This window comes from Montipora capricornis, chromosome 10, assembly GCF_036669925.1.
Source record: "Montipora capricornis isolate CH-2021 chromosome 10, ASM3666992v2, whole genome shotgun sequence".
Classification (NCBI taxonomy): domain Eukaryota; kingdom Metazoa; phylum Cnidaria; class Anthozoa; order Scleractinia; family Acroporidae; genus Montipora; species Montipora capricornis.
This window is the reverse complement of record NC_090892.1, coordinates 23,779,219-23,791,718: the sequence shown is the minus strand read 5'-3', so window position 1 is coordinate 23,791,718 and position 12,500 is coordinate 23,779,219. Positions and strand designations below refer to the sequence as shown.

General features: G+C 37.4%; 1 protein-coding gene across 1 annotated transcript in view; it reads right to left on the bottom strand.

The window, feature by feature from the left end:
* Nucleotides 1-8,280: 8,280 nt before the first annotated feature.
* LOC138020458 (uncharacterized) overlaps nt 8,281-12,500 on the bottom strand; it is a 10,841-nt gene continuing 6,621 nt past the window's right edge. Inside the window, exons 4-7 of the mRNA XM_068867442.1 lie at nt 10,275-10,536; nt 9,676-9,993; nt 8,925-8,963; nt 8,281-8,423 (exon numbers count right to left, since the gene is read on the bottom strand). Of these exons, the coding sequence (XP_068723543.1) occupies nt 8,281-8,423; nt 8,925-8,963; nt 9,676-9,993; nt 10,275-10,536 (762 nt within the window). The remainder of the gene's footprint in view (nt 8,424-8,924; nt 8,964-9,675; nt 9,994-10,274; nt 10,537-12,500) is intronic.

The window sequence follows — 12,500 nt, the reverse complement described above, 5'->3', positions numbered from 1 at the left end:
TTTTTGAAGGTCAGTATGAAAAGAAAAGAAAGTTAAAAACCTCACGAAAAACTCGGTCCTTCCTTTCAAGTCAGATGAAGTTGTCACCAATCTTTCATCGGTTACTCTTAACACTGATCAGTTGAATGTTCTCAAATATGGACTTACGCACTCGATTTGCCCACCTTTGATCAACAAAACAGACATCTTCGCATGCTTTGGATTGATTAGTCAGAGGATGTTAAAGAATCTCAAGGAGAGCAAGGACACGGGTAAACTGGCTACCGAACTGTCACATTTGGCTCACACGTACGTGTCATCATATCGACCCACGACCTCGGAATTGAAAAAGTATAGGATTCTGAAAGAACTAAGAAAGAACAAGAACATTGTGATATTGCGGCCGGATAAGGGTAATGGGGTAGTAATTTTAGATAGACAAGAATATGACAAGGGTTTATTTAAAATCATTAACGACACTACTAAATTCAGGGTCCTTACATCCGACCCTACCCTTACCCGGGAAGGGAAACTCCAGCGCTATCTTAAGAGTACTTAGGAAAAAAGGTCACTTTGATCCTGAAGTTTATGAGGCCATTTATCCAAGTGGATCCCAGCCTGCTAGGATCTATGGTCTCCCTAAGATGCACAAACTACGTGCGACAAATTCTACCCCACCATTTCGGCCCATAGTTTCCTCCATAGGCACCTACAACTACAGCTTGGCCAAATACTTAAGTAATCTACTCCAACCTCATATTCCATCCACATTCATTGCTTCAGATTCCTTCACTTTTGTGAAGGAAATCAATGAGCTATCTTTGCATGGGATGTTTATGGTGTCCTTCGATGTTGAAAGCCTCTTCACCAACATCCCTCTAGATGATTGCATTAATCTTGCTGTCAAGTATATAACTGAGGGTAACCCAGGTTTGAAACTTAGTAAACATGAACTTAAAAGGTTATTTGAGTTTGCTACCAAGGAAACTCACTTCCTGTTCAAGGGTAACTTCTATGACCAGGTGGATGGTGTAGCCATGGGGTCCCCCCTTGCCCCTGTTCTCGCCAATCTCATTATGGGTCACCATGAGAATATATGGTTGGATCAATACGGGGATTCAGAGGTCTTATTCTATCGTCGCTACGTAGACGATACATTTTGCCTTTTCCGCTCGGAACAGAATGCAACCCTTTTCTTCAATTACATCAACAATCAACACCCCAATATACGCTTTACAATGGAACGGGAAGCTGACCATGTTCTACCTTTCCTAGATGTTCTAATCAATAACACTTACCTGCACCAAAGTGTAACCACCGTTTACCGGAAAAAAACTTTCACAGGTTTGCTCACCAGTTATCTGAGTTTTTGCCCCTTTACCTACAAATTGGGGTTAATCAAAACCTTGATTGATAGAACTTTTAAGATAAACAACACTTGGATGGGGTTTCATACTGACCTTCAAAAATTGTCTGTCATTCTGCGGAGGAATCTCTTCCCTGAGAACCTTATCAACAAATATATTTCTAAATATATTCAGACAGCAGTCAAGGGAGGGAAAACACAGTCTCATTCAGGAATCGAGCCCCAAGAAACACCTAAGTTTTTCTTTAAAATCCCGTACGTTGGGCACTTCTCAGTCACGGCACAGAGGAGTATACGCAAACTTGCTAATCGGTTATGTAAACCTATTGATATAAGGTTAGTCTTCACTACTTTCAAAGTCAGGAATCTTTTTAATGTGAAAGATGCTGTCCCTGTAGGGCTTCGCACACGTGTGGTCTATAAATTTTCGTGTGCAAGTTGTAATGCTTGTTATGTTGGTGAAACCAGCCGACACTTCTCCACACGAGTGCGCGAGCACTTACTTTCAGACAGATCTTCGAACGTTCTTAAACATCTGCAGAACTCAGAGTTTTGTAAGGCATCCTGCACACCGGATTGCTTTGAGATCCTGGACTCTGCAGCCACTAAGTACCAAGTGAAGCTTAAGGAATCCATGTATATAAAATGGGAGAAGCCCGATCTCAACCAGCAGGTGAAACACATTAACCTGACTCTCTCCCTGTAAGGAACTAAGCGTCACTCATTAAAAAATTTTTGTTTTGTTCTGTTTTGATTCATTACGCAATATTGACAACGCAATGTAACGAAGTTTGTAACACTGAAGATGACGGATGTACCGTCGAAACATGTCTGGAAAATTATAGAAAGTTGTTATTTTCATTCGACTAATTATGAGCTCACTTTAAAGTCAAATAATATTCTGACTATCGATGAACTTAAGTTGCTGGGAGTGACGATTGACAATAAGCTCACCTTTTCTTCACATATTAAATTGGTTCTTAGTAAAATTCATGCAAAGATAGCTGCCTTGCGCAGAATCAGGAATTTTATTGATAGTGACACTGCTGTTAAACTATATAAGCAGATCTTGTTGCAGTATAATTTAGATTCCATTAAGCATAGGTGCATGGTCCAAGCTCTGACACTTGTGTACAAAAGCTATCCCAATTATATAAGTAATATGTTTAGAATCAAAAACTGTGTTTACAATCTTTGCGGCAATGGTAGCAGACTCGATCAGCCGGCCCCTAATACTGGTTTTAAACACAGATCTTTTTCGTATATTGCATGCCGCCTCTGGAACAAGATACCTTTGCATGTTAGGGAGGCCCCAAATCTTAAGAATTTTATGGCCAAACTAAAGAAACTTAAGTTGAGCCAGGACGAGTGTCGTTGTAATTTCTGCTCTAATTAGATGCTATTATAAATTTATAGTATGGATAGGTATTTTTATTATAGATTCTTAGTCTAGTATTTTCTTAATCTATATACTAATGTAGATACACGTACATTTTTGTAACGAGTCTTTTTTAGGCTCATCAATGTCACGTGTTGAAATAAAGTTTTTCAGTTCAGTTTCAGTTTCAATGAAACAGGCTTAAGATAGCAATTAAATAGCTATGAAATAGATACAACATTGATTATACATAGCACAAATAACCAGGTGTTTACTTAGCTAGGTAAAAAAAATAGCGTTTAAATAGATGCTGTAAAGTCATATCTTTTATACTTTCAATTCGCACATGATTGAATGGCATTGGCTTAAAATATCAAATCAATGGGTACATGTAAAACATAGGTTAAAAAACATAGGTTATATATAGTGTAAATAACTAGGTGGTTTAATGAAATGGTCAAATATACTGTTAAAATAGCATTTAAGTAGATTATAAATACAAGAATACTTTTTGATCCAATCCCTGCAGGTTTGAACAAGAAACAGGCTTAAAATATTAGCTAAATAGCTTCTAAATAGATAATTCATAGACTATACACAGACTTAAAATTTTGGCAATAATTATTTATGACTTTAATATAATTTGCACATATACATACCTCCAACAATGCTAAATTAGAACTAACAGACATTGAAGGTAATAATTATTGGTTATAAACATATTGACAAAAGTTTGTATACATATGCTGCCCGATTTAGGTTCCCTTTTCCTTTTTTTAATTTCTTTAGTACGTCTGATTACCGTACTAATGTTTTGTAGTCCCTTTATTTTGTTTGGTACGCTGTTTTGTATTTTTTTAGCTCATTTAATTAACCTGCTCTTCCTTGTTTGATTTGATCTGCTACAAATTAAATGCTTAAAATCTTAGATAACAAGACTATTGATACTTTCACAGGTACTAACCTACTAATAAAGTTATGAATTAGTCAAATACTACATGGCATGTCCACAAGAACTCTGCCGTATTTAAAATACTTAGTTAACAAGAACACTGCTGTACGAGACGTACTAACGTACTAAGGATACATTAAAATACTCAGATAACAAGAACACTGCCGTACAAGGCGTACTAACGTACTAAGGATACATTAAAACACTTAGATAACAAGAACACTACCGTACTAGGCGTACTAACGTACTAAGGATACATTAAAACACTTAGATAACAAGAACACTGCCGTATGAGACATACTAGCGTACTAAGGATACATTAAAATACTTAAATAACGAGAACACTACAGTACTAAGCGTACTAACGTACTAAGGATACATTACAACACTCAGATAACAAGAACACTGCCGTACGAGGCACGAGGCATACTAACGTACAAAGGATACATTGCAATACTTGGATAACAAAAGCATTGCATTGCATGCCATACTAGGCGCAGTAACGTATTTAGCCACAACATGTGAAGATACACGGCTGTCGTATTATCGTTTCAGAAAAGTACTTCGAAGCGTAAGACATGAAGGTAATAAAATTGCCATTTGTCTTGCATCGTTTCGATATGTCAATGACCCTTGGATTGATTATTTATCTTCGCGTAACAGTGTAAATAATAAACTCAAGATTTCACTAATTTTAGATCACAAAATGTTATTCTTTTGAGGGGACTACCCAGGACGAACACAGACCAATACGTGTTCTTTACGTCACCAGAACAAGGACTCTGGGAACAAGAACCCAGTTACTGTCGAGATCTGCGCGTGCGCTACACTCTCTACCGCCTCTCAGTCACTTGTCCGTGTTCTCTGTTGTCTCCTTCTCCTCCTCTTGCTGCAATGAAGAAACAAAGGCTAGCAGCTAGCTTTACACCAGAAGCGATCCAATCTCAGCTACAACAACGTAGACAAGCGCAGGAAGAGTTAAACTCTGCACTTGCTTCTTTGCAAGCCATAGACTTTCTGTCTGTTTTTAGAAGAAAGCTCATCATAGACGAACAGCAGGCTTTGTTGCTGTTGTCATGCAAACTAACGTTCAACGATGTGATGAATGTGAATTTTCACTCAATGACTCCTTATGGAAGTTAACGGAAGAAGGTAGCGACAATTACAACAGATTTATTGGGCCCCCTATACAGTCATGTTTGGCTTGTGAAGACACGCTAGTGATGAAAAATTCTCCTTCAAGGGCAATCATATATGAGTCGACGGACCGCAGCCTGCCACCAAAGTAACTCTTGTTTGCAATAGTTGCAAGACGACCTATGGCTTAACCAGACGAAAGAGGCAAACACCTATACCCAAAAGCAATCGACTCTTGCCTTGTTGAAGGCAGTAATGTGACATACATGGATAGAAGTCTCTACAAGTGGATTCCTTGTCTCGGGTTAGTACTGAAGGCCTTAATTGCTTCATTGAAGAATATCGGTAATTTATGTAAGCTTATAAGCTTAATAATTATTATTTGTTGTGCTTCTTTACAAGACGTGGCTCTCAAACTTGACCATTGTACTAATTTTAATGTATAGACAGATATTTGTTTCATGTCCAGTATAATAAATTATAAAAATGCTATTAGTTTGGGCCTTTCCATGAAGACCCTTCAAAATCTTTTTATTAAGAATGGCTAGAAATGTGGGCTACTTTGTCATATAAGAGAAGAATGACTGCTCATTTAAACATAAAGATCGGCTCAATCAAGAACAAACAGCCACTTAATTTTATTTTAACCTGGATATACAGGCATTAACAGTACACCTTTTTGTTTTTTCAGGAACCATAGTTGCATTTAGTGGCTTTTCCGAAGCTTACAATGAAGTATTTTTCAGTGAAGTTGAAAAATATGCAGAATTAGTGGGAGGTAAATATACAGTTGTTTGTTGACTCCATTTTATTTGATTTGTTGCATATGTTTTGTTTTCTCTTGTTTTTTCTGTAGCCAGTTGAAGTGTTCAAGAAGACCAAGAGGAAGTAGCTGGCACAGAAGATGGTCTGGAGATTGAAAATGGTATGTTTTAAAATTGGTAGTACATTTGTTTAGTGTGGTCAATCATTTCTGTTCTGTTTGTGACTATGGTTCTCACAAGTTGTGTTTGCTATTTCCTGCACTGTTGCAGATTAGATAGACCTTCACCCTTATGTGGTTGGTGGTGGTTTGAGTCTACAACCTGTATAATTCAGATGTAAAAAAACTTCAAGGTTGTTAAAACTTTGCTATAACTAGAAAAATGGATTATTCAATCGTTTGAAAAAAATTCCTTCCATTGATTCTTGATGGTTATTACATATGGCTTAAGAATATCTGCTGCCTTTAAATGAGTAACCTGGCTCTCATAATCCTCTTGATTTTAGGCAGGTAGTGACTTTTCAGATATACATAATGTAAATCTGCATGGGTTATTTTTATTTTTTGTGAACATAATGGTTGTAGAGATGAACCCGTGCCAAAAGTTTTTCCCTTCCTAGTTGGGGGATTAAGTAAGATAAGGGAGAATAAACAGGTTACAGGCACATTTAATTTTTAAATTCATCAGGAAGGGATCCATCTGCATCTGCCAGTAATTTGAAACAAGATACATGTAGGTCTTCTAAAGGTCAGTGTTAGATATGATAACAGATAGAATGTTGATTTCCTTTTGCTTCTTTTGAATATTACAAAATATTTTGTGCAGTATTGTCTCTTTTTTATACTCCTCTATTTGATGAGGATTCGATATTCGTAAGCATGAGTAATAGTAAAGTTACCACTTTTAACATTCATTATCAAACTCATCAATAATTCATAAAGTTAAAACAAAGGAAATCACAACCGTGAAGGAGGTTTGGATACCCTGCCTTAATTAGCATAGATTTTGACGGTTTTACTTCTCCGTTTACTCCTTAGTTTTTGTTTCGATTAAGAAGATATATCAAACACACGAGACAGTGTTTGGTTATCCAAACACCTCGAATTTTGCCCAAAATACGCCGCTGTGCATCATATTTTCAGCTCTCTTCTTGGTGTTTAGATATCCCAATGAAACACTGCGTCTCGTGTTTGATATATTACATCTAAGTATAAGCAAAGGTTATGGAATAAATTATTCTCATGCCAACACCATATTTACTGTAGGAAAGTTATTGAAATTAAAAACAAATCTAAAGTTGCCAAATGCAAAAAATATAGTCTTCAATTTCTCAGAGAAGATAGTTACCAAAGTGTCGACTAAACCAGAACTTTTAGGCACCAATGACCATATCAGTTGCAATTTTTGAGCCCTACATTAATTAAATAATAAATTTAGGTGATTGCTTGGTTGATTAAGGTTTGCAAGCTAAGTTGGTTACATGTGTTGTTTTCATGCAAACCACACTTCTAGGTTTTATACTAAAAAGTTTTTGTCGTGCTAACACAGCCAACCTACCAGGCGAGATCACAAGTAAGACTGTGGCAAAGTGTTTTTGGAAGCAAGAGCTGATGGAGGAGCTAGATGATCTGGGGTTACAAGAATCATGGACTTTTTCAGAGAGCAAGGATCCTGGCAACAAGTTGTGAGGAAATGAGGAGGATGCAATGGAATATATTGAGCAATTGAGGTCTGAAAGTTTGTATTCTCATCAGTGTTGAGAAAGTTGCCAGAAAAAAGGTAAGGAAGTTTACATGCATTTTGTGAAGGTAGATTTTTTTAAAGTTATCTTTGCAGTACCAATTGACGTCATTGTTTAGTAAAAAGTTGCAAAATATGTCACTGACCTAATATCTTGATAGTGAGTTCTTCGGCAAATAACAGAGTGTTTACATTAAGAACTGTTAACTAATAGTGTGGTCTTACTGTGTTGAACCAGGTTGTGGTGTTCTCTATGTGGCTGATGTTCGTTACAAGTACGTAAACGAACGTAACGAACATTTAATCTACAAAGAATCATTGTATTGATAGTTATATATATATATACGAATTATCTTGTAAAAAAAATTTTAATGTTACACTCTCTATGGCTGAAGATGATGTTTGAAACATCGAAACATGTTCCGAAAATTCAAAAGTGTGGTTGTCTTTTTTAAAATATTAGTAACACTTGTGCTATCCAGACCATTTGGAAAAGATTACATATACGAAATAAATTATCTTTGTTGTGTACATTTACGTAGGGCAAAAGACTTCATACACAGAACTCCCCCTAATCTTCCTTAACAATCGGTTATTTTAGGTTCCGGTTATTGCATCGATTCTCATTATTAAGAATACATGTAAAAATGGTTATTCATATATTTGAGTTACTTAATTATTCTCTGAAAAGCCCCATGATGAGAGCTTTAAATGAGTTGTTTTGATAATTGTAGAATAATTTACCTATGTTCAATAATGTTACGGTTGTCTAAGTCTCTTACTGATCAAGCACATTTTTGAAAATATATTGTGAACTTTAATTCTAACTTTGAGCCTCCAAAGGCTGTAAATTGATTCTTACTTCAATTTAGTAATGAAAGGGGATTTAATTATATACCTGTATTAATCCTGTGTATCTTGCTTTCCCTCTTTGCATGAAAGGCATTGAAAAGTGCTGTCATACTCAGACAATGGCATTCCAATGCATTTTGGGTGTTGCCATTGGTTTGGACGAGTTACACTTAACCATTCCTGACATCTTTTTTGATTTACAAAGGTTGCAATCGCCTGACCTTTCTTGAAACGCCAGTTTCCTCTTGGTACTTCCTGTTACCCAGGGGACAAAATGATATGTTGGTTAAGGGAAGAGAGGAACGATAAGGAAAAACAGGGATCCCCTGAACATTACTGAATGAATCAATTTCAAACAAAAAGGAAGATCGCAATTTACAGCAAAGGAGGTTTGTTTAAGCTCGGAATATATGATTTATGTGCAATCTAAAATCTGTTGGTACCATGATAGGTCCATTGCAACTATAAAAGCCTAAAAAAATACACTGGCGGTCGTTGTAACTTGTAGTTATCAATTTGAAGACTGAGTAATTGTTGTGTTGAATTAGAATATGTACGGGTCAAAATCTTTTGGATTTCCGTAAAACTACGTAAAATATTTGGCACCATTGACTGTTTAGCTTCCGTTGTAACTTCTAACAAGGGAATCAACGAACATGTCTATGCAATTTTTTTTCGTTAAGAAAGTTTCAAAGGTTGATGTCAAATTATATTTTCCTATTTAAGATAACACGAGTTTTAACAATAATGTTATACCTGAACAGGATGACTTGCTTTCGGTTGGTAAGGGCGTGCCTACGATGCAGAATAAAATCTGTTTAAAATGTTTTGTTGTGAACGAAAAGGGTGAGGGGAGGGGGTTATAAAATTTTTGTTTTGTTACTCATAATACACTCAACCAAAATAACTCAATTCTGATTGCACGAGAAAAGTACAATTCCAAATAGTACTCCTTAAGTTATCATGGCAACGGTGCATGAGCACAGCCAAACAAGCGGAATTTTGTACTTTGAGAACATTTCGATCGTTTTGATGGGTGAAACTGGACGAAAAGTTACAAGCTGAAATTGTCATCATCTGGAATGATTAGTTGGACTAATTTATTACATACAGGGTAATTTTCAAGTTGCATGACCTCGTACACCTTATTCCAAAATGACCACCACTTTAAAATTTTTTTTTTTGTTTGCTTGCAAATTGGCCCTTGTTGCCTCGTTCCTAAACTCGAAATTCAGAAGAATATTTTCCCTTGAACAAGGCAACAAGGGCTAATTTGCAAGCAAACAAAAGAACACTGATTTACGGTACCGCGAGCGTTCATGTGTCTACCAATATTGGACTTGCTGCGTTAGTCACTTTGTACGACATTACAAGTAGGTAAGTAACAACTTTTTTTTTCGAGGGTAGCACGTGACAGTAAAAAAAATGATGAACCAATGGCCCTTGATCTAAATTACAAATATTAATAATACTAAGAGTTCAAAATCAAAAACAAGTTAAAACACACCTCTGGTTATGGTCTCCAGGCTTCTGGTGACTGTTGGCACGTCCGTTCTGGAAATGTGGCTGGTCTGTTGGATCTCTTCTTGCAGATTTTGAATTTTTGATGCTGCAATTTCTATTTCCCTGTTGAGATCATCATTTTTTTTCCTCTCCTCTATTAATCTCATTTCCAGTGCTTCCACGGCTGTTTCACAAGGAGTTTCTTGCTCTGTCCACTGCTTCTTTCTTTTCGTGAGTTCCTCCTTCAGTTGCTCGCAGTTGTCGCAAACCTCTTGCTCGCGAGTGATGACTACATCACTGGAGTTAGCGTGCATACCAAACCCTTACAAATAATACATAAAAAGAAAGAAAGAATAAGTGAATAATTAGCTCTTCAAGAATACAGACAATGTCACATTCACCAACAAAAACTACACCAGAACAAACCATTTAATTCTGGTATGGTCTTAAACTAGGTTTGAAACAATGAGTTTTCTGGACAGGCCATATCTGGGAGTGGCAATGAAATGCAGGCATCTGTTATCTCGAGGATTGTCAAAGTTATCGGCAAGCGAAAAATTATTGCAGATCAAATTTATCTATTAGATTTCATTATGAACTTACAACTGTCGATGGTCTTCAAGTGATCTTCGTGTAATGCTTGACGGGGAAGCTTAATAGATGCTTCCCTTTTCCCATTTCCAAAATCGCTTCTGAAGTCCGCATTGGCTCCATTCACCGCCCTGCATACTTGCAGAAGATTCGTTGAGCTGTAAGGCGTCCCTGACTTGCTCAGGAAGTCTGTCAGGTTTGCCCTGAGGATGTGAATGGCATCACCCAGAGCAGAATCCCTCACCTTGACACAAGGTTTAATCCAACTTCCTACCTTGAAACGGAATGACATACACATGAACAATTTCATTCTTGGTGTGCCCACCTCACACAGTTATTTACATGTTGCAAAATACAAAACAACTTGCAGTTGGCGTTACTCCAGTCGTGCAAAATGATCTTGCAGAACCATTATGTTTAAAAAGGTTCCTTTAAGGCATTTACATTTATTTTAATGAGTGCATTGTATCAGGTTCATGCCCTCCTTTAATAAAGTAATGGTTAGAAGTGACTGTGGACTTTCACCCAATGCTTCCTTACAAGTGGCCAATGTTTCGCATTCCTTTAATATGAATGGCAAAAAGGTATTAGTTATAAGCAGTAGCCATATGCAGTCGTTGACTGCCCATTGTTTATTTATAACATCCGATGTCATGATATGTACTTTTTACAGCTTGTCATTGTGTTTTAAAATTCTAGTTCCTTGTGTGCAGAGGGACAGAAAGATAGCGTTAATTTCTTTTTCATCGTACTAGTAGTCCATACTTCAAGCTTATCAGTCACGACAGGATACTTTTAGTCAAGCCATATGGTGAAAAAGGGGGTAAAAGCACCAAATTTGGCATGATAATAGTACTTGGGCTGCTGAACAATATTAGCTACGGACCCCAGTCAGGGGGGGAATGTTGAACCATTTACAGAAGAATTGCAATATTTATTGTATCACGAATTTTAGCAGTATCTTGAGTTCTTTTTTGAAGTCTACTGTTTCAAATGCAATGATAAAAAACCCATTTAAGGTAAGTAAGCCTTGTTTTAAATCTTGTCATAATGTCGGACAGCTTAATCCTCCCTTTCGCATTCACCACCACATTTACAAAGCGCAGTACAGGACATTCCAGCTTTTAAACATTTGGAACGTCCCTTACAACCTCTCTCGGCTTTACACCCACACTTCACTAGCTCCTAGCAAACTTTTGATGCTTCAGGTAAGGTGGACCACAAAGGCTGCCACTCATCTGACTCAGACCTTGTCCATCCCATTCACTAGGAGAGGGCAATTCTGTAATGCAAACCAAACACTGTCCCCAACAATGTCCAGCTTGGTTGGCCACTCTCTTCGCATTTTGTAATAATGCATCAGCAGTAGGGGGAATGTTCTCAAGGGTCCTTCCCTTTTGTGCAAACAGAACTTTCCTGGCATCATTGACGCTCTGACACCGGCTTCAGTGGGTGACAAAATTAGTTGAGACAGTTGCTAACAGAGCACACTGGCAACGACACATTCATTGTTTGCAAAGAAAACTTGTCCAGAAAGTACGTTTCCGGGATACCCCTCCCTCCCCCACCCTAATCAATGTTGTACCGCTGTCGGCAAGGCTCGTAGAAAACAGAAAAACACAACATTGTCCCCGGGGTGCGGGGGAGGGGGCCATTTGCGCCGCCGAGCTTGCAAACGACTCTAAAGGATAAGAGTGTCTCAACAATTTTGACGCCGATTGTCTGTATGAAAAAACTTTGTATGAAGTGTAATGACGACTTCTGATAAGCGTTTTTTTGCATTAATATATGAAATATACACATTTCAATAGCCTTTATGCGTTTTCATGTCATATAGGAATCAGAACATATATTAAATCACCTTTTTCTTTATTACGGTGATGTAGCAGTCACTGGTATGATTGCAGACATTTCAGTGTCGAACATAGTTTTCACACAGAACATTTCTAACGAGGTAAGGGCATGTATACGCTTGCTTTAAGGGCATGTATACGCTTGCCATCTAATTGCGAAGGGCGGAAAGTGAATGATATTGTCAGGGGAAGTGATATCTCACAGGCTTCGATATACCGCATTCTAAAAAAAGAGAAATTTTAACGCAAGTAATCACTACCGAGAACGTCAATTACAACGGCCAAAATGTGGATGTCGAACGCGCAGTGAAGTTAAGTTCACGCCACAAACGGAGAAAGGACATCGTACTAAATAATGACAATTTCAAGACGATTTGTGCAGTGT